The 22,626-nt window shown below is 39.4% G+C and overlaps 1 protein-coding gene and 1 non-coding gene across 3 annotated transcripts in view; one reads left to right on the top strand and one right to left on the bottom strand.

Moving 5' to 3' along the window:
* Nucleotides 1-22,626, top strand: part of Cntnap2 (contactin associated protein 2) — a 2,247,664-nt gene that overhangs the window by 1,450,134 nt on the left and 774,904 nt on the right. For both annotated transcript variants that reach the window (NM_001427648.1, XM_087658677.1), the window contains 1 exon segment: nucleotides 20,755-20,955. In NM_001427648.1, the coding sequence (NP_001414577.1) occupies nucleotides 20,755-20,955 (201 nt within the window).
* LOC120102681 (small nucleolar RNA SNORA17) lies at nucleotides 18,354-18,482 on the bottom strand. Its single transcript, XR_015687374.1, has one exon. It is a non-coding gene; the product is annotated as a small nucleolar RNA SNORA17 (small nucleolar RNA).

Here is a 22,626-nt window from a genome sequence, read left to right on the forward strand (position 1 = left end):
TTAACTAATGTAAGACCTCATCTTCACTTGATTACATCACTGAAAAGCTATTGTCATATGAAGCCCCATTCATAGGTTCTATAGAGAGACAACATTTGGGATGACAAGTCAGTCCTGTGTTTCAGGCCCCTTGCATTCACGTATATTCAATATTGTCCTGATAGTGTTCCAGGGTTCCAGTGCCTGAGAACAACTGTAATATAATAGTGGATAGGATAACTAAATTTTTGAATTTAAGCCTCCCTGCACAAGGAACTGAAAATGTGTGTCATATACTTAGCTACTTAGATCATTATTCTTTCCTCATGCAGGAAATTGGAACATGCCCTAGATGTGGGAGTGCTAAATCCTCCTGTCATCCTCCACTGAGCCGTCTCATGGCTTGATCAGTTCTTCCCAGCTCACTGTCAGCTCTCAGTTCACTCTAGCAGACCTAAAGATTCCAGTGGAGCGAAAAGTCTTGCTTACTTCTTTCCTTCCTTCCTTGTTTCCTTCTTTCTTTCTCTCTGTTATTATTATTATTATTATCATTATTATTATCAATTATTTTTATTTTGCTTGTAATTTTTGTTCCAGGTTTAGCAAACTTTTGCTATAAATGTCTCTAGAGCAAAGAGCAGCCATTTAGGCCAAAAAGTCACTATTTCACCTGCTTGAGTGAGCCTTTGCAATTAACAGTTAACAGTTAAAGACAGTCCACACCCAAATCAAGATAGCTAAGTCTCAATAAAAGCTTCTTCATGAACACTGCCAATGAATGCCATATAGTTCTCAGATATTTCCTTTGATTTCTGCATTTACTTATAGCTATAAAATGTGATCAGAACTCAAGGGCTGTGCCCAGGGAAGAAGTCTGATTCTTGCAAAACCTTTGTCTTTCTCCCTGACCAGGATTTCTGCCTTACCCCAGACTCTTTGGTTCAGGCTACATGGACACAGTTGTCTGTTGCTGGATGTTTTAACCTCCCTCCTTCCTTTCCCCCTTCATTCCTGTTTTTATGCCTTTCTTCATTTCACTTTCATTGGCTGATATAATTCTAAAATGAATGTGCATTACCTCTAATGTGTGCGCGCGCGTGTGTGTGTGTGTGTGTGTGTGTGTGTGTGTGTGTGTAGAGAGAGAGAGAATATAAATAATCTCTTGCCTATTATTATTAATTTTGGTTTCTGTTTCTTCAGGCAAGGTATTTCTGTGTAAACCAGACTAGCCTTGAACTCACTCCTCCTGAGTGATTTAATCTCAGGTATAATCTACAAAAGCTAGTATGAGAAACACAGATTAACTCTTGTCAAAATCAGAAAACACGATCCAAGCCTTAGATTTCAGTTATTCTACTTTTAAAAGTTTATTTTCAAAGTCATACTCATTCCAATTCTGCTTCTGTCTCTTGTCTACCCTGGAATTAATTGAAAATCCCTAATGCCACTAACTATTTTATCTACCATGTGTCATTTAAGAATGATTTTTTATTATCAAGTATACCTCCAATGACATTTTCATATATAAAAACAATTTAAATGTTCTTAAATGTCTAGCTCCTATTTGCATCCTCCAATCATTTCTTAATTGCCTCATGTATAATTTATTTGATTAGCTCTCAACTAAAGTGTACACATTGATTTTCCTTACAGGTGCAGTCTCTTCTCTCTTTTGCTGTGTCATCTCAATCTTTACTCAGGGAAGAAACCAGGTCCTTGGTCTCTTATGTTTGCTACAGTTATTTTCATTGCTCATCCCTGGGCAGCAAATTATAAGTTTGATTACTGTTATGTTGGATTTCTCTTTAATAGTAATGTCAGCAAAGGTAGACCAACCTTACATTGAGAGAGACACATTATATTGTGGTGCTCTTTAAGATGCTCATAGGATTTGAGGATCAATCATGTAACCATTATTCAGGATAAACTCTTGACATTCTAATGTCTTCCACTGTTCTTCAGGAAATAGTCTTTGGGGCAAACTTCCCCTCATATCTAGGTTTTCTAGTGACCATGTTAAATAGAATTAAAAACCTAACTCTGGAACCAAGTATGAATGAACCAGGAACATGGAATTAATCTTTAGAGTACTTCCAATTCCATGTTCCAACATAATAACTGTCTCATAAAGGTTTTATAGGAACAGAAGAAACTTATAAATCAATACACTGCTACTCCCTGGTATAAGTCATTTATCAGTCTATGTTGTGTGGGTGGTACTCAACAGTGGTCCAACCAGGTGCACAACCATTGTCCATCAGGAAATGGAGCCAAAGCTGCTTGTTCTATGGAGTCTCTCAGGGAAAAGTAGAGCCTGACAAGTCACTATTTTACACCATAAGTAGTAGCATAGGGCTGGCTACAGTCTGTTCTCAACAGTAAGCAAATTCTAGTGAATGAAGTTTGTGTTCAACTTATATAGTTGAAAGTGGTTTTAGAGAGTATTTTATCCAATACTACGTTTTCCTTTTTGAAAATATTTAATTAGTCAATGTTCCACAGAGAATGAAGGAATGGTCATTCAGAAACTGCCCGAACTTAAGATCCATCCCATGTGCAGGTACTATTACTGATGCCATGTTGTGCTTGCAGACAGGAGCCTAACATGGCTGTCCTCTGAGGAACTCTACCAGCATCTGACCGAGAAAGATGCAGATACTTACAGCTAACCATTGAGCTGAGGTTGGGGACTCTTATGGAAGAGATAGGGGAAGAACTGAAGGAGCTGAAGAGGATTGCAATCTCATAGGAAGAACAACAGCATCAACTAACCCAGACTCCTCAGAGCTTCCAGAGACTAAGTCACCAACCAAAGAACATACATGGGCTGGTCCATGGCCCCCACTACATGTATAGTAAAGGACTGCCATGTCCGGCCTCAGTGGGAAAGGATGCCCTTAATCCTGTAGAAACTCGATGCTCCAGGGAAGGAGGGGATGCTAGAGGGATAAGATGGGAGTGGGTGGGTGAGAGAGAGAGAGAGAGCACCATCTCAGAAGCAAAGGGGAGGGAGTGTGGGATGAAGAGCACTTAGAGAGGGGACCAGGAAGGGAGCAACATTTGGAATATAAATAAACAGAATAATTAATAAAATGAAATAAAATACAAGTTAAACATTAATATAAATAAATTTTTATAAGTTCTTTGAGAGTTTCATACCTGCCTTGATCATATTCACTCCCTCTCCCAACTCTCTTCAAATCTACTCTACTTTTTGACCCCACCAACTTGGTGCCCTTTTGAATTTTTAATATACATCAAGACCAAATTTGTGCTGCCCAAATCTTCTTGGATGTGTGATCTTCCACTGGACTTTGTTAGATTTACCAGGGCCTACAGTGTTAAAGCAAACTTCCTACCTTCCTTCAACAGGGAAAGATTGCCAATAGCTCCATGGTTAGGAGTGGTGTTTTCTGTCCAGCCTCTCATTCTGACTTGGGCTTGCCAGGCCAAATCCCCTCTGCCTTTCCCTCTCCTGCTCCATTGTTGCCTCTAAGTCCATTAGCCTCATTCATCCCATTATACTTTACCATTATACTCCTCTCCCTCAAAAGTCATCATCTCCCCATGGCCTCTAATTCAATTCCTAACCTCTCTGCATGCTCCCAATGAATCACAAATATTGAAATTTCTAAGCTAACATCCATAAGTGAGACACAGTTTTTTTTCATTTGAGCAAACTAAACTCTTGATATTTTAAGTGATTTATCCAAATTCACAGCTTATATTTTATGTAAAATCCATAACCTTTAACTTCTACTAAATTGTTTTCTATTGTTTGTCTTGAATCTAGGTTAAAATAGCTAACTGAGAGTTAGTTAGTTTTTAATCATTTTTCACTTCTATGATCTTTGGATTTATTTATCCTTGCTCCCCACTCTCCCTTCCTTCTTCTGTATTCCTTTCTTTCTTTTCTCCCTTTCACACTCTATGGTCTCTCTTTCCTATGTAAAGATGGCAATTGTCCTGCACCTGTCATTTCCTTGGCTATGAGTAACAAGTCCAGCCATGGTACTGACAACTCCCTAGGCCTCTAGATAAAGGCAAGCCTGCTCATTTAGTTGCCACTTAATTGCTTTAGTTCATTAATTAGAGGCCATGGATAGAGTCATCTCTCTATTTCCAAGCTTTGTAATTTTTTTCCCACCATTATTGAGAAATTGCTTTCTTTGACAATGAAAATAGTAGCAATACCATTTTTACTTTCTTACCTAAGAGTGGTAGGTGAGCATGCAGGTTGCAGAAATAATTGCTACTTAGAAATAATGATTCTCATTAATATCACAAGCATGCTAAAATAGGAATGACAGAGCAAAAGATAAAGAGCTGTTTTGTTTACTTCGACACATTTTTTTTGAAAACAACATATCTTTTTAAATTGCCAGGTCAGAGATTTGCTGCCGTTGATGGAAAATGGCAGGATGCCTCACATGTACCTTAAACACCAGTGTGTCTTGCCTGGGTTTTAGGTGACTGGGTAGTTAAGCAGGGTGCTTGCAGCTGCATTGTTTTTGACACTTTTATTCAGGATGAATGTATTGAAAACAAGTTCCATTATGAAATGTCAGTACTAGGCAACAAAGACTAAACAATTAAAACTAACACCACTTTTGTCCACAGGGCTCATCCATTGAGGCACTGTATAAAACATTTTACCAATACAATATGATATACAGAGATAGAAGGGTTAGGGTAAGGCTTGAATAGGGGTTAGGTTTGTTGAGGAAGCAGGAGACAGACTGAGAATATTCCATTGGTCTGACATTGAGGAATTGGTGATGGGCTGTATTTTCTAGCCAAGTACTTAAAGACCTAGGAGACTAAGAAAAATTCCAGGACAGGTGAGAACATCTCTCTAGCAGGTGAGTAGAATTCTCTGGGGGAAAAAAGAAGAGAAAGAAGTAAAGGAAAGATAAAGGGGGAGAGAAAAATCACCTAATACATTTGTACTTCTGTTATAATTAAAGTGATAACACCAGTTTGAGGCCCTTGAATATGTTCATCCTACTATCTTAAGGGTTTCCTTTCCCTAAAAAGTTATTTCTAGCTAATTATCCTCACTAAGGAATGTAATCTGTCAGCCTGTCTTGCTAATGTTCCTCACAATGGAGGCTGCTCCAGTGAATAGAAACTGACTTAATGGAGAAAATTAGATACTTAGAGGAGTTGATTATTTGGGGATTTTCTTCCAAGGTGAAAAATGTCATCTATCCCATCAAGAAATTTGTAACAGAGCCTGGTGGAGGAAGAAGGAGCTCCCAGCCTCTCACAGGGAAGCCACCAAGATCCATACTACCGTTACGTCTCCTGTGTTATGTGCTTCATCTTCCCATGCTTGGGAATGATAGTGATTAAGAGTCAAGGTGAAAGGAAGGACCACCTTAGGAGACTGTTCTTTTAGACCAAACCAAGCAGGCACATTCACCTGTGTGACTTTTGAGACATAAAGCAAGGCAGGAGAATATGATGGAGATTCTCTTAATATACAAAGACTTTAAATGGGCATGGAAAGCAGTGGCTGCAAACAAGCTAGAGAACCCGCCCTTAATATTCTCTCTCTCTCTCTCTCTCTCTCTCTCTCTCTCTCTCTCTCTCTCTCACACACACACACACACACACACACACACACACACACAGACACACACACACACACACACACACACAACTGGCCTATAATATGGCATACAGAGAAAAAAAAGTACATGCTACGAGAATGACACAAATCTTGAAAGTTTCATCCTTTGTGTAACAATTGTGATTAGCTCCACATGCATGAAGAAGAAAAACTTAGAAGGTGGTTTGCATAGTTGGAACAGAGAAGAAATCTGGCTGGACAAAAGAAAATAGGTTTTACATCAGGAAATGAGTTCATTCTGGAGCCAAATACTAGAACGCATGGGTCAGGAACACAAAATCAATTGACCCTAAATACTGTGTTCCACTATTACAGTAAACATTTCATGAAGTTTTCTATAGTCACAGAACAAAGGTAATCATGAATCAAGATGCCTTTCAAGTGCGTTGGTGGACCACCAAGCAAATGGTTTGTAACAGAGTAGGGAAACCTTTGAATATAGGCTGCTGTCTAACTAACAGTCTAGGCCTTTAGGTCTGTGGAAGTTTGGGACCTGTTTAATATTCCACTGAGAGTCAAAGAAGCTCTAATAATACATAGCTATTAGAAGACTAAGAGCCCAAAGTAACTTGGCACTGGGCCCATTCTCCACAATCAGTGAAGTTCTAGTCACTCAGTCAGCTTTATTGAATGTTCAATGCGTGTATCTTCTTTCTGAGAACTTCTGCACCATTGAGCTTCTAACCTTTTCCCCATCTCTGGACCACCTCCTCCTTTGGGACTTCTCTCCTTAACAGAGTGCCTCTGCTTCCATCCCTATCACCTCATCCCTGCCCAGTTTATTGTTCCGGGCACCCAGAAATCACAGCAGGGATCCCCAACCATAACAAAAGTTTCTCAGATGGAAATAAGGACAGATATGATTTCTCAAGTCGGCTCATTGACTGAACTGCCAACCGAAAATGAAGCCTATCCATGATCAAATGACCATTTACATATATTTTACACATGCCCCAGAACTTGACCTGAATTAGAGTAGCTTAGAGTGTGGGACACACTAAGTGCCTTTGCTTGGATTATTCTAGCAGTTCTCTGAGAAGAAGTTTTCTTGTGAAGCCACACTGTCATTGTTGTTTTACTCATACCATAACTTTTTGGCCGACACCAATCCTCATGCATAGTAGCACTACATGAATAAGCACTCTGTGCAAGGAACATAAGCTCAAAAACTTGCTATTTGTCCTAACTGTAAACAGCCACCAAAACCAGGTAAGATTGATGAAGCTAAAAAAGTGCATGCTGAAAGGGACCAGCTATAGATCTCTCCTGAGAGACACATCCAGAGCATGTCCAATACAGAGGTCAATGCTAGCAGCAAACCACTGAACTGAGAACAGGACCCCCTTCGGGGGGAATTAGAGGAAGGACTGAAAGAGCTGAAGGGGCTTGCAATCCCATAAGAACAACAATGCCAACCAACCAGAGCTTCCAGGGACTAAACTACTACCCAAAGACTATACATGGACTGACCCAGGGCTCCAACTGCATATGTAGCAGAGAATAGCCTTGTTGGGGGCACCAGTGGAAGAGGAAGCCCTTGGTCCTGCCAAGGTTGGACCCCCAATGCATGGGAATGTCGAGGGGAGGGCGGTAAGGAGGGTGGATGGGGGGAGCACCCGTGGGAGTGGGAAGTGGGAAGGGGGAAGGGATGGGGGCTTATGGACAGGAAACCTGGAAAGGGAATAACATTTGAAATGTAAGTTAAAAAAATCTATTAATAAATAAATAAATAAACAAATAAATAAATGAGAAGGATGGACCTGAGCACTGAACAGTTTTATCAGCTAAGGAAGGAAAATGGTGATGGCAATAACGATGGAGACGGCGGTGCATCTTAGACATGGTTTGGCTTTGTTCTTTCATATATTCATACAGTTCAAAATCTTAGAAGTATTGTAAGACACTGAAAGCCACAGAAATGTCTGGATCCAAATTATTATCAAATTACAGATACTTCCATTGTATCATCTATACACACTTTCTGTTTGGGGTTTGTTTGTTTGTTTTGAACTAAATGTTATGGAGTTCTCTTGTGGGAACCTGTAATTACAAACTAGACTTCCAATGAGTCATTTCACAGGGCTCTCTGATAGGAATGGAGGGATTTCCTGGACATTAAATAGAGAAACGGCCTATTGTGGTACAGTATTCACTGGACTTCATGCTATCATGATGGTCCTAGGTACAGGACGGCAAGAGGAAATTAAATTTCCACATTAAATCCCAAATTCTGACCTCAGAATAGGAGAAGATATAGGCAATAAAAAATACGCTCCACAATGAATTATTGATGTGCCATCCCAGGGGGTAGTAACTGTGTACCTAATTAGTAGGTTAAATGTGACACGGTAAGGGCATGGCAGGTGATACATTTAAGTGTGTCAGGTGGTTGGAAGGCATGGGCGTTATTGAAAATATGAGCAGAGGATGGACTTTGCAGAGGTGAGGGAGGTAATCACTGGAGCCCTCTGAGGAAAAGAATGACCTAGGTAGAGGGAAGAACAAGACAAAGGCACTCAACCTTGAAAGTTTAGCTTTGAAATGCAGCTAGGGTTTAATGTAGAGGAGTTGCTATTAGGGGTAATGGAATAATATTTTTCCCACAAAATCTGTACACTTTACCTTAAATTTGTAAATAATGAGAGGAATACTTAAAAATCCATAGGAACCATTAGCCAAGGATTAGAAGTGATACTTTCTTACTCTACGTTTGAGTTCAGATTAAGATCTAGTTACTGTTCTAAAGTATAAGCAACAAAGAGGGCATTACCTGTCATGTGAGACCTGAGACACTTCCGAGTTGCCATTGAACTCTCTTTTTATTGGATTGAAATAGGGTTGTGCCATTTAGTTCAGATAGCCTTGAACTCAATCTCCCCCTGCCTCAGCCTCTCTGGGGCTGGGACTCTAGGCAAGCACCTTCACACAAGTGATAGATGAACTCTTGACTGACAATTAGTCCAAAAGTCATATATACTCTTAGAGGAAGCAAAAGGGAAGATTGGCTTGTGTTGATGTAAGTAGGAACAGTCAACAGCTCTAGCGGTAGTTGGAAAGAATTCCACAACCTCGCCAATGGAACAAAACCATTAACAAATAGCTAACAGCCTCCTAGAAAGAAAGAAAGAAGAAGACATAAATTCCAAATTGTTTTTCAGATGGGCGAGAGTGAGCTCCGGTTATTGATGCTTGTGCTCAACATTTGATCATCATCCATCATTGGCCTGAAATTGTGAGCCAAAAACTCATCACCATTTCCCACCACCTGCAGAAACATTATCTGCACTGGGAACTCATTTCCTCGCTGCTTCCCACAGAGTCCCATCTGCTTTACATAGCTCCTTTTTCCACACGTGATTAAAGCTGCTCACACCACCTGAGTGACTCACATAGCTGGGTTCTGGCCTGTTCAAGCATCTAGAGGCAGCTATACTACAGAATCTCAGAGCATGGACCTGCAGGAACTCTTACAGGGCGCAGGCAGTGCATATCAGGAGAGGAAAGTAAAATTAAAGACAGCAAGCCTATCATGATTTAAGACAGTAGCTCCATAAATATTGAAAATCTTTCCAAACAAAATTATTACCTGTGACTTATTTTATGATGAACTTACCTACCTGGAAGATTGGTAATATTCTCAAGTGAATTCAATTATAAATGACTAAAATCCCTCTATTACAGCATTGTGCGAAAGCTCTTTATCTTAATGTTTAATAAAATAGTTTATAAATGTGAATTATTCAAAGAACAAGAAGGGACAACTGAGAAATTTTGTTAATTCCCAATAAACTACACATGGTTCTGTAAGTGACCATTGTTTGCTAATTAATTTTGTGTACATGACATTTATATAAAATTTACCTAAAATCAGTTATGCATTATTCATGTTTTTTCTTTTAAAGATTAACTTATTTTTAATTAGTGAATATGAATGTTTTTTTTCTACATGCATGTATGTGCACCACATGTAAGCCTGGTGTTATCAGAGATCAGAGAATCTCAGATTCCCTGGAACATAGTTAAAACCAAAACTAAGAAGTATAACAAGGAATGTAAAATTATAATATATCACTCATCCTTGTTTCCCTTCCCAATTCTTAGAGTATTTTACTGATATTCTATGTTCTTAAACTTTATTACAATGTCATTATTCTGTAAATATACAGATTTATATACTACAGCTATGCTAATATTTTTATTTGTATTTTATCTTCAATCTTTTGATTTTAAAGTTACCCTACATTGATTAAAAATCTAAGTTAATCTATATTAAAATATACTGTCATATTCAATTGAATACTTTTAATAATTTATTTTTAAAATCTTTTTAATAGACTTTTAGGCTTTCCTTTTTTAAACTTACTATACCAAAGAGTAATTACAATTTTTTTTATTTTTATTTTTCTTGGATATTTTATGTATTTACATTTCAAATGTTATGCATTACCCTCTCCCATACCCCCTCCCCCTTCCCTGCCTCTATGAAGATGCTCCCACTCCCACCCACCCACTCCAACCTCAACTCAATGCCCTGGTATTCCCCTACACTGGGGAAAGGAACTTTTCCTCTTATTGATGCTGGACAATGACATCCTCTGCTACATGTGTGGCTGGAGTCATGGGTCCCTCCTTGTGTACTCATTGGTTGGTGGTTTAGTCCCTGGGAGTTCTGGTAGGGTCTGGTTGGTTAAGATAGAGAAAGCTATAGCAGATCAGAGAAGGAGGCTCTGCCAGCAAAGTGCCACCTGTAGCAAGCGTGAGGACCTCAGTTCAAATACCAGCACCCTTGTAAAACCAGACGCTTTATCACCCTGTGATTGTAGTATTAAACAATCCCTGCATCCCTGGGATTAAGCCTACTTGATCATGATGGATGACCGTTTTGATGTGTTCTTGGATTCAGTTTGTGAGAACTTTATTGAGTAATTTTGCATCGAAATTCACAAGGGAAATTGGTCTGAAGTTTGCTTTCATTATATCCTATAAGTTTCGGTATGTTGTACCTTCATTTTCATTAATTTCTAAAAGATCTTTATTTCTTCCTTGACCAAGTAATCATTGAGTAGAGCATTGTTCAACTTCCAGGTGTATGTGGGCTTTCTATTGTTTTTGTTGTTATATAATGCAATCTCCTTGTATCTATTGAGGCCTATTTTGTGATCAATTATATGGTCAATTTTTGAGAAGATACCTTGAGGTGCTGAGAAGAATGTATATTCTTTTTTTTAAGAATGGAATCTTCTATAGATGTCTGTTAAATCGTTTTGGTTCATAACTTCTGTTAGTTTCACTGGGTCTTTGTTTAGTTTCTGTTTCCATGATCTATCCATTGATGAGAGTGGTGTGTTGAAGTTTACTATTACTGTGGGTGTTGCAATGTATGCTTTGAGCTTTATTAAAGTTGCTTTTATGAATGTGGCACCCTTGCATCTGGAGCATAAATGTTTAGAATTAAGAGTTTGTCTTGGTAGATTTTTCTTTGATGAGTATAAAGTCTCCTTCCTTATCTTTTTTGATAACTTTTTGTTGAAAGTATATTTTATTTGATATTAGAATGGCCACTACAGTTTGTTTTTTGGGAACATTTGCTTGGAAAAAAATTTCCAGCCTTTTACTCTTAGGTAGTGTCTGTCTTTGTCACTGAGATGTGTTTCTTGTATACAGAAAAATGCTGGGTCCTGTTTAAGTATCCAGTCTGTTAGTCTATGTCTTTTTTACTGGGGAATTGAATCCATTGATTTTAAGAGATAGTAAAGAATAGTGATTGTTTCTTGTTATATTGCTTGTTATAGGTAGAATTCTGTTTGTATGACTATCTTCTTTTGAGTTTCTTGCAGGAAGATCACATTCTTGCTTTTTCTAGGGTGTAGTTTTCCTCCTTGTGTCTGAGATTTCTATTGTAGGGCTGGATTTGTGGAAAGGTATTGTGTAAATTTGGTTTTGTCATGGAATATCTTGGTTTCTCCATCTATGTTAATTGAGAGGTTTGATGTATCTATTAGCCTGGGCTGGCATTTGTGTTTTCTTAGGGCCTGTATGACATGACATCTGTCCAGGATCTTCTAGATTTCATAGTCTCTGTAATTCTGATAGGTCTGCCTTTATATGTTACTTTACCTTTTTCTCTTACTGCTTTTAATATTCTGTCTTTTTATGTATTTGGTATTTTGACTATTATATAATGGGAGGAATTCTTTTCTGGTCCAATCTGTTTGGAGTTCTGTAGGCCTCTTGTATGTTCATGGGCATCTCTTTCTTTAGGTTAGGGAAGTTTTCTTCTATAATTTTGTTGAAGACATTTACTGGCTCTTTAAGTTGGGAATCTTTGTTCTCTTCTATACCTATTATTCTTTGGTTTGGTCTTCTCATTGTTTCCTGGATTTCCTGGATGTTTTGGGCTAGGAGCGTTTTGCTTTTTGCATTCTGTTTTACTATTGTGTCAATATTTTCTATGGTATCTCTGTCCCTGATATTCTCTCTTCAATCTCTTGTATTCTTTTTGTGATGCTTGGGTCTATGACTCCTGATCTCTTTCCTAGGTTTTCTATCTCCAGGGTTGTCTCCCTTTGTGATTTCTTCATTATTTCTATTTTCATTTTTAGATCCTGGCTGGTTTCATTCAGTTCTTTCACCTGTTTGATTGTGTTTACCTATAATTCTTAAAGAAATTTTTGTGTTTCATCTTTAAGTGCTTCTTATTTACCTGTGTTCTCCTGTATTTCTGTAAGGGAGTTATTTATTTCCTTCTTAAAATCCTCTATCATCATCATGAGATGTGATTTTAAAACCAAGTCTTGCTTTTTTAGTGTGTTGGGAAATCCAGTATTTGTTGTGGTAGGGGTTCTGGTGATGCAAAGTTTGGTTTCTGTTGCTTAGGTTCTTGTACTTGCCTCTCACCATCTGGTTATCTCTGATGTTAGTTTGTCTTGCTGTCTCTGATTTGAGCTTGTCCCTCCTGTTGGGCTGTGAGCCTGTGATCTTCAGAGTGAGATTGCTGCTGTCAGACCAGTTCTTTGCCTCTTTTGGCAGGTTTGGGGGCTGAGAGCTGTGGGACAGCCCCAGCTCTGGGCTCAAATGGAGACCAGAAGGGTCCTGTGCTAGCTACCTTGTGGCTCCTGTGCCCTGTGTGTTACTGGTGTGCTTCTCCTTGGACAGTGAATGCAGAGAAAGTGGGGTCCCACCTGTGGCTTCTGGGCTTAAGAGGGAGAGTGCTCCTGGCAGACCACCTCTCTGAAGGCAGGTTTTATGTCTGAGGGCTCTGGGCACAGATGGAGACTGGAAGGGTCCCATCCCAGGCCACACTTTAGCTTTTGAGCCCTATGACTAAAACATATTTTCTTATATAACTGTTCTATGGTGTTTCTAGGGTCCATGGTTAGAAATAATTTTTACTGTAAGGTGTGTGCATCTTCAAAGTTTTTAGTTACTGACGGATTGTTTTACAAAGGAGTCATTAGAATCACGGTATGAAGGTTTCACATAGTTCATCAATACAGCAGGCTATTGCCACACTGCAGATTGGTAGGTTGGGAGGAAAGGCTTATTTGACTGTTATATAGCAGGTAACACACAGTCCACTGATGGAAGCCAAGGAAGTAAGTATAAGGCAGGAACTGAAGTAGAGGATATGAAGGAAATCTATTTACTGGCTCCCAATGGCATGCTCAACCTGCTTTCTTATATAACCTAAGACCATCTGCCCAAGCACCATGCTACCCACAGTAATCAGGACCCTCCCATATCAATCATTAATTAAGAAAATGTCCCACAGACTTACTACAGACCAATCTGATGAAGCCATTTTCTATCATTAAAAAATTATTATGAATTTGAAAAAGTATATAATTTTCTGTCTCCAAACTCTCCCAGATCGTTTTCCACTCACCCAACTTCATGTTTTCTGTGTATGTGTGTGTCTTTCTTTGTCTCTTGTCTCTCTATCTGTCTTTTTGTCTCTGTCTCTCTGTCTCTCTCATCTCTCCCTATCTTTCTCTATCTCTCTCTCTCAGAAATAAATAAAACACAGGAAAATATGAAAAGCACAGACTCATCTATAGATATAGAAGTGTGTCTTTAGGAGTAATAGCAGTGTTATGATAATTTAGCAGACTAATAGAAGGTCTTTCTATAGGGCCCATGACTTACCTAGTCTTAAGTTCTTGGCCTCATTAACGGTATCAGGTATGGGTGCCATAGTGTAAGTTTAAATTCAGTCAAAAAGTGACTCTATAGTACAGGTGGGTATATCTTTTAGTCAAGTCATTATAACAGCTCACAAGCTTCATAGCTGTATTGGGTAGATTTACTTTCTACTCCAGCCATGTATATAGCATCATCACCTATTAGTATACACTACTCTGTATGGGTAAAACTTCTAGCTGGAAATCAGCTCAATTTCTCCATATTGTATGCTATAAGTGTGTGATGTCTTCAGCAACAGGGCCTTCCTGTTAGGTTATGATGGTAACCAATATCATTGTCAATAGTCTTTCATGTATGAGGAAGGAGTATGGGACGCCTTCGGTGGCAATTCAACAAGAGGCAGTCCATTCCTAGCACTGGAGGTTTTGCATGGTGGCCTAACAATGTCTAATAGGCTATTACCCTCCCTGTTATATTGTGAATCTAATGAAATTTCTTTTATTCCTGTATGGATTTTAGGAAGATTCTATAGTAGTTGGATTCTAGTTCAAAAGGCCTCTAAGGTTAGTTATCCCTCCTCATAACCAATCCTCTAGCCTCCCCTCTCACTGCCCTCTCCATTCAATCCACCTGTTCTAGTTTTCCTTATATCTCTTTCTAACACTATATTCTGTATCTCTTTCCTTAGAAGATCCCCTCCTACTTTGGTCCCTCAGTGGCCATTTAACTTCTGTGGTTATTCTAAATGGAATACAGGCATCTAATTGTAGGCTTAGATTTTCTGCAACCTACGTTTAATGATGGTTCTTAAGTGCCTCAACGTCCCTTCTAGTCCACCACCTACTACAGGTAGTAGAAAAGAAAGGTTAATAGAGCAAAGGAAGATATGGACCTGCTTAGAAATATTTATTTGGAGCAAATCCATTCTGTGTTGTCAGGATATTAGCAGCTCAGTTCACACACATCAGCAGAGACAGCTCAATCCACTCATAAGCACTATTCATGACTCAGCAACAACAGGTTGCCAGGCTCTGCCAATCATCCTGAGTCCACGAAAGTGGCAAGAAGCCACTAGAACATGATCAGAAGTTTTTGGTGCGTTTTTTTTCTATATAGTTATGACAATGACCGACAAAGAAAGGTAAATCATACCAATGCCAATCCAGCATTGTCTGCCGTCCATGGGCAATATTTATATCCTCCCCAAACACCATGTGTTCTCTCAAGCATTCACTCTAGCAAAACATAGCATGGCCTCTTTCCAGGCTGCCTTCAGACAAACACCACATCCTCCCATGTGTCTGCTTCAACAAAAACATCCTCTCATAAGACAGTTTCCAGTTTCTCATAAAAGCACATCACACAACTGAGTCTCCAAAGAAATTTCCACTTCATCTAATCAAAGAAACACCCACATATAAGAGAAAACATGTAAAAAATTTGGCTCTCTGTGTCTGGATAACCTTACTCAGGATGATCATTTCTAGCTCCGTCATTTAATCTGCAAATTTTCATAATTCCACTTTTCTTTACAGCTGAATGATATTCTGCTATATAAAATGTAGCATATGCTCATTGTCTATTGGCCACTTTTGGACACCTTGGACATTTATTATTTCTGGCAATTATGAATAGAGCAGTAATAAACACAGGTGACCAAGTATCTTTGCAGTAGGATGTAGAGTCCTTTGGCTATATGCCCCATAGTGGTATAAATAAATCTTGTTGTAGAACTATTGTTAGCCATTTGAGGAAACTCCATACTGATTTTTCATAATGGATATACTAGCGTGCACTACTACAAACAATTTTAAGTGTTCCCCTTTCCCAGAATCCTTGCCAGCATGTCTTGTTACTTGTTCTATTGATCTTAGCCATTCTGATTTGGTAAAATCGAATGTTTTAGCCTTGGGAATCTGACAGTCACAAACTAAAATTTCTATAGCTTTAATTTGTGTTTTCCTGGCTACAGCAAGGTGTTTGTCCATGTGTTAGTTTCCCACTTGTCTGACCCGCTTGTAAAAATGTATATCCCTGTTGTTTCCTTTGTATTATTTCTGTTTCTCTAAGAATTTACAAATACTTTACTATAGCTGGATGCTGATCTTTATAATATATATTTTACAAATATCTCTTCTAATCCATGGCTTAACTTTTTATATAAGTTCTGATATCTCAATGAAGAAGAGAGTTTAATTTTAACAAACTCATGTGTACATTTTTTTTGCCATAGTAATGCCCTCATTTTTGTGCTTTGTTTAAAAATGATAGAAATATTCCTTTATGTTTCACTATATCCATCTTTTTCTTAAGACTTTAAGCCAAATGAAATAAGTTTTTATCTAGTGTTAAAGGTATGGGTTAAAGTTTATTTTTAAGTTTGGATAAATAATTTCTCTAAGATATCCAATACTAGCTTTAATATGTGTAGATTTTACTCAAAGTTTTAATTTTTTCTTTCATTATTCTAATTGCCTTTAACTACACCAAACTTAACCACTCTTTTTTGCCTTTTTAATTTTTTAAAAATCTTTTCATTTGTTCTTTGTGAATTTCATTTTGTGTGGCCCAATTCCAATTATCTCCTCCACCCCTTATACCTAACCTCCACCATTGCAATACCCCCACCAGAGAAAATCTAGCTGTGGAAGCTGTAATGTGTCACAGTGTGTCCCATAATATACCTCTTTGTCTACACTTCTTTGCTTGCAAATGTTCATTTCAATGACTCCTTGGTCTGATAGGAATTATCTGGCTTCTGCTTCTCTGAAATCCCACTGGGACTCCCAAAGGATATCCTCTATGTCATGGAGATCCTCTAGTGTTGCATATATAGTCCTTCGTGAACTCTAGTAGTTCATCCTTGGGATAAATTTTGAGGTGGGCCAATTCAAAGTCCTGGGTCTAGGCCCAAGAAGTATCAGACAGTCAGTCCTCCAGTTCTCTTGCTCTCACGCCATCCATGCTGGCTCACTAAGAACCCCTAAAACCATAACCAAATCTACCCTGCTTTTCAAGTAATGTGCAGGACCCACTCTCCCAAGTGCTGGAGCTGGTACAAGACAGTTCTCTCATGACTCCAGGGCCGGATCTCCTACATGCTATAGATGGCAAGGGGTAAAGGAAGGGAGGAAGGAGTGACCCTCTGGTCCATGCCACCATCCAAAAGAGGCAGGGATAGCTCTCCTACACTCATACTCCCTGGGCTGGCTTACCTGTCCTCCTCCCATCCTCCCACTCCACCCCCCCCCCCATTCCTCTCCAGCAGGATCAGTTCTACTATGCTGCCCAGGCAAGTATCAGCCTACTCTCCCAAGTGCTGCAGCTCATGACTGACAGTCACAGTTATCCTGCTCTAATGACCCCAGAGCTATATATCCCACCTGCCACAAATGATGAGGAGTGAGGGAGGAAGATGGTGTTTCTTCCTTGTAGATGTTACTACATAGGAAATGAGTAGTAGAGCCATCTCTCCCACATTTGTATCCTTGGTGGCTTACCTGCAGGACCCAAAATATTTGGGAGAGGGGAGCTCTCCTGAGTACTGAAGATGGGTAGGACAGGGCCAGATCTCCTGCCCTCATGGTACCAGAGCCTGCTCTCCTATGATTCCCAGGACCCCACCATGATCCCAGACAGCTACTTACATCAGGCTGTTCCTCACTGCTCTCAAGTCTCCAGTTCTGCCTCTCTTCATTATACTCACACCCTTTTGTTTTTCTTTATCTTCCATTTCCCCACCACTTGCTCCTTATTCTGGCTAGTTTTGTGTGTCAACTTGACACAAGCTGGAGTTATTACAGAAAAAGGAGCCTCAGTTGTGGAAATGCCTTCATGAGATCCAGCTATAAGACATTTTCTCAATTAGTGATCAAGGGAGGAGGGGGTAGCCCATTGTGGGTGGTGCCATCCCTGGGCAAGTGGTCCTGGGTTCTATAAGAAAGCAAGCTGAGCAAGCCAGGGAAAGTAAGCCAGTTAGAAACATCCCTCCATGGCCTCTGCATCAGCTCCTGCTTCCTGACCTGCTTGAGTTTCAGTTCTGACTTCCTTTGGTGATGAAACAGCAACATGGAAATAAGCTGAATAAACCCTTTCCTCCCCGACTTGCTTCTTGGTCATGATGTTTGTGCAGGAATAGAAACCCTGAGTAAGACACTCCTCTGAGTGGCAACTAGGGTATCTGTGTTTCTAGGGTTATCTGAGGAGCTCTCTCAGGAGTACTATGCCCAACTCATGCAGTGATCATATCATGTATCGTCTATCTCCCAAGGCCTGCACAGCACCAAACTGATAGTCATCTCAGGCTAACTTCCTGTCTAGGAGCCATAACACTGGCCTGGTGGTGACTCCTGCTTGTTTCTCACCTGGCCCAGCCAAGTGACCCCTTGAAAGTGTAATCTTTTGAGGGCTCAGTCCTGCATAATGCCCAAAGTTCCAGGTGTGGTTCTTCTAGTCTCTGGCTTGCTCTCCATCCTGGCAGCCAATGTAGGCCTGCCTGGTGCAGGATTGGTTGTCTTCTTAGGATACCTCCCTGTCTGGGCCCCTGGCACATACAGGGGGTCATCTATACTTGCTTTTTCCTGCCACTAGGCTACTAATAATTAGGCTGTTAATCTTTCAGATGTTCATAGGTCAGAAAACTGAGCACAGACATAGACTGTCTCCTCTCTGCCACCTAAAACGCATGTGAACGAGCAACCACACCTGTAAAGGCTCTAGGTGCAGGTTAATCCCAATCTTTCTTTAAAGTGTATGTGAAGTGTGCGTGCGTGCGTGCATGTATGTTAATGTATATGTGTGTGTTGTGTATATGAAGGCCAGAAGAGAACACTGGCTGTCCTGACCTATAACTTCCTTCTTCACTGGCTTGGGATAGGATATCTCCCTGAAGCCTGAAGCTAGGCTGACAGCTAAGTCTCAGTTATTCTTCTGTCTCTGACCTCCACAGCTCTAGGGTTAAGGGCATGCACACCATAACTAATTTCTTACATTATCATTTGAATTGCTTCAGTATCCAATGGGATATTTGTTTCTGGAAAGACGGGTTGTCCCTGGCTCTCCTTTCAACGTGTTCATCTATAGCCCAGGAATTAGTCATTTCTTCACAGACTCCAATTTCTTTTTCTAATAGCAAATAGTATTTAATGATGGTATTTGGTACAGGGCATAGAATCTTGTTCTGGAAAGTTTTATTCACTGTACTAAGTTCAAGTACGGGTCAACATTTCAAAACAAAGATATTGTCTTGGGTTCTTGCTGATGTTTTCAATTAAAATTCAAATAGAGAAGGAGTTTTAGTTAATTTAATTTTATGTAGCTTATAACCAACTCTACTTTCTCTTCCCTGAGACTCCCAGCTTCCCAAACCCAATGATAATCATTCTCTCACCTCAATCCACACTGTACAGAACATTTCAATCACAGAAAAGGAAATGTATTATTTCCCAGAAAGGACCGTGTGAAAGAGCATTTGTTCAGGAGACCAGGATGATACATATTCTGTTAAGGACAAACAGCTTTCGGGAAGGGTTATGGCTTGATGGACTGGAGGTCACTTTGGAAAGAGCCAACAATCGAGTTACCAGAAGGCAAGTGATAGGTTTCAAAATGAGGATGATTTTGAATGATGAGCTTCACCCTGGAGCTCCGGACAGATGTCAAAATCTAAACCAGAAATGATACTCTTTTCTCTTAGAAAAAGATCGTTCATTATTTTAATAAAATATCATTTTCTACTTTGTTCTTTTTGGCAGAACATAAGTTTGAGACAAGAGGACTGGGAATATAGCTCAGCAGCTAAGACATTGTGCTGTGAAAGGAGAAGGGCATGACTTCAACTCCCTAGCGCCCGTGTAAAAGATGGGGATGGCTACAGGTTTTAGCAAATCCACTGGGCATACACATGGGCAGATCTTTGGAACTTGCTAGTTAGTCAAGCCTATAAAAACTGTGAACTTGAGGCTTAGTAAGAGACCCTGTCTCAAAATACAATATGAAATCATGTAAATGTGACTCATATAGAAATAGTTATTAATAAAAAATAAAATTTTCAGGAAAATGGGTGAACTTTGAGTGTATAATACTAACCAAGGTCATGAAATCTCAAAAAGAAAAGGAAAAGAATAAACATATCTTCTCATTCATATGTGGATCCTGGACTGGAATTTGTCCACATATGTATGTGAACAGCTGTATGTGTGGGTACAATATAACATTTAGAAAAAAATGATCACGGGAAGGTAATGCTAGGTGACAAGGACAGAGAAAGTATAGACAAAGGGATCCAGAGTTTTGGGAGCTGATATAATGCTAATTGTTTTTCTGGTTACAACCCTGCCATAGGTTTATTTTTCCTTTCTGTGGTAGATTAATAAATAAAAATGTAATTTGTAATGAGCAAAACTCCATTGCTTTAGAAAGGCCATTCTCAATAGATTACTCGGATTACAGGGTTTGGGAATGGGCAAGTATTTGTCTGAGTGGCTTTCTTAATCTAGCAGAGTGACATTTTTACTTGTAAGTTCATTGCAATTAAATGATGAAAGTAAAAAAAAAACAGGTCATCAGATGATCTTGGCTGTGTAAAAAGATCAGTACTACAAAAGCAATTGTTTTATGTACAGTAGAAAATGATTGAGGAAAACACTAACATGGTCGTCTTCTGCGCTTGCAGGCACATACACACAAATACATATTCACACACACACCCACACATACACATGCATAAAACACACAACACACAGGCACACATACATACAACACTCCCATGCATACAGCACACATGCATATAATACACACACACACACACACACACACACACACACATACACAACTCTCTCCCTCTTTTTCTAAAATACTGTCAGGATTGCTCACTCTAACTCAGTTTTATACCAGGTTAATGAAAGTAACAGCTAAAATGTGGTTCAATTATCTGCTGACATTTGAAGAAGCGCTGGAGTACTAATGAGCCACTGTCTTAATTATTTCTCTGCCCACAGAGGACAAGGTGTGGACCATAGTGTCTCATGACTTACAGATGCAGACTACAGTGGTAGGCTACAACCCAGAAAAGTACTCTGTGACACAGCTCATCTACAGTGCCTCCATGGACCAGATCAGTGCCATCACCAGCAGTGCTGAGTACTGCGAACAGTATGTCTCCTACTTCTGCAAGATGTCCAGGTTGTTGAACACCCCAGGTAGGCTGTGACGGAACATTACTTTTAATTACTATCTCAGCTGGTGCTTGCAATTGCCTAAGCAATCCAACAGGTGTGGCTTATTATCTTATTGTCCAGTCTTCAGTCCTCAATGTGCAGATGGCTGTAAATAAGACCAATGTAATCACTGGGTTTGTTTTCTGGACAGTGAAGCTTCCAATGCATGATTATTTTAAAATAAGCAATGCCATTATTTTAGGTTTATAGATTTTCAGATTTATGCATATATACATGGTATGCTGTTAATGCTCGTTTATCAAGCAGTTGCCTTGGGCAAAAGTTTGTCAGAGCTACTTGTGAGCTTTCAAGTGATTCTCTTTGAGTTCCTCCAGTGTCTTTAATGTAAAGATGAAAGCCTTCTGAAGGCTGACTGCCAGGAAATCTGGTATAGAGCGGTGAGAGTTTTTAGGGCTCTCTGCTGTCATTTAACAGTATCTGTCTGAAGAAGCCCACTCTGAAGTTGTTTTCATGACAGTCTAATTCAGTGGTAGATAGTGTATGTGTGTGTGAGGGTGTGAATCTATATGTGTGCACAAGATGGTTTTGGGGTTTGGAGAATAAGGAAGCCCCCAAATTTATACTGAGAATACCTTCTTTGCAAGAAAATCTCATGTGTTGGGGTGGGACATATCATTAAATTTACCTCAGATTTACAACAAAATATGCAAGGATATGCATTATTTGGTCCATAACATAGCAGCAGAAATAAGCATGATTCTGGAGTGGAGGGAATGGGGCTTTTTGATTTGCAGTCTTGTGGTTTTCTAGATGTGTCTTTGGGATATTCATTGAATTTGAACTCCTTTGTGAATATTTGCTTATTCGATTCAGTAAGTAAAACTGCATAAGACATATTTGTCATGTGCAACATATTTTGAAATGTGATTTTAGAACAGCTAAATGTTTTAATGTCAAATGTAGGAAAAGAATGTCTGCTTTGGTGAGATGTTATATTAGGAATCGATGAAGCCTACAGTATTTAGAGAAATGAATGGTATTTTTAATGCCATCAAAAGCAAATGCTACACTGTAGACTAAGTCCCTACCCTGTCCTTCTGAAACTAGTGTGCTTGAGAAGAACATACAGGAGTTCGGAAAGGAGAACCACTGGACTCTACTGCCTGTAATTTCAATGTAATTGGTCTAAAGTAAACTGGAGATTATTCATTTAATAATCAATATTATAACATTGCATTGTGTTAAAGACTAGTAGGCTATGCAATGCCCTAAATAAATAGTGGATTAGATCCACAATTATTTGGGAGATGGTAGAAGAGCTAGACACAAAATAATAGATGATTTTGATATTTGGGCGTTTCTCTTGTGCAAAGCCTCATGATATTAGACTGTTCACAATGCATTCCATTGAGTATAGGAGAGTAAAACCTGAAAACGTAAAAGTGATTTGTTTACAAAATTAGGGCTGGTGTTGTTTGGAGGAACAATGTTTATGGTTGGCGTGTTGAATTAATGTGTCACCAAAAAAGCAGAGAGAAATTTCCAGGCTGATGCTGGGGAATGAATAGCAGTAGATGTGATATGAATGACCCTTCTGGCACTGGTAAGAAGCCCCGGGGTGAAGTGAATATGGGCATGAGTCTGGGTACAAGTAAATGCTACACTAGACTAAGTCCCAACCCTGTCCTTCTG

Source organism: Rattus norvegicus, chromosome 4 (genome assembly GCF_021556685.1).
Source record: "Rattus norvegicus strain SHRSP/BbbUtx chromosome 4, alternate assembly SHRSP_T2T, whole genome shotgun sequence".
In the NCBI taxonomy this organism is placed as follows: domain Eukaryota; kingdom Metazoa; phylum Chordata; class Mammalia; order Rodentia; family Muridae; genus Rattus; species Rattus norvegicus.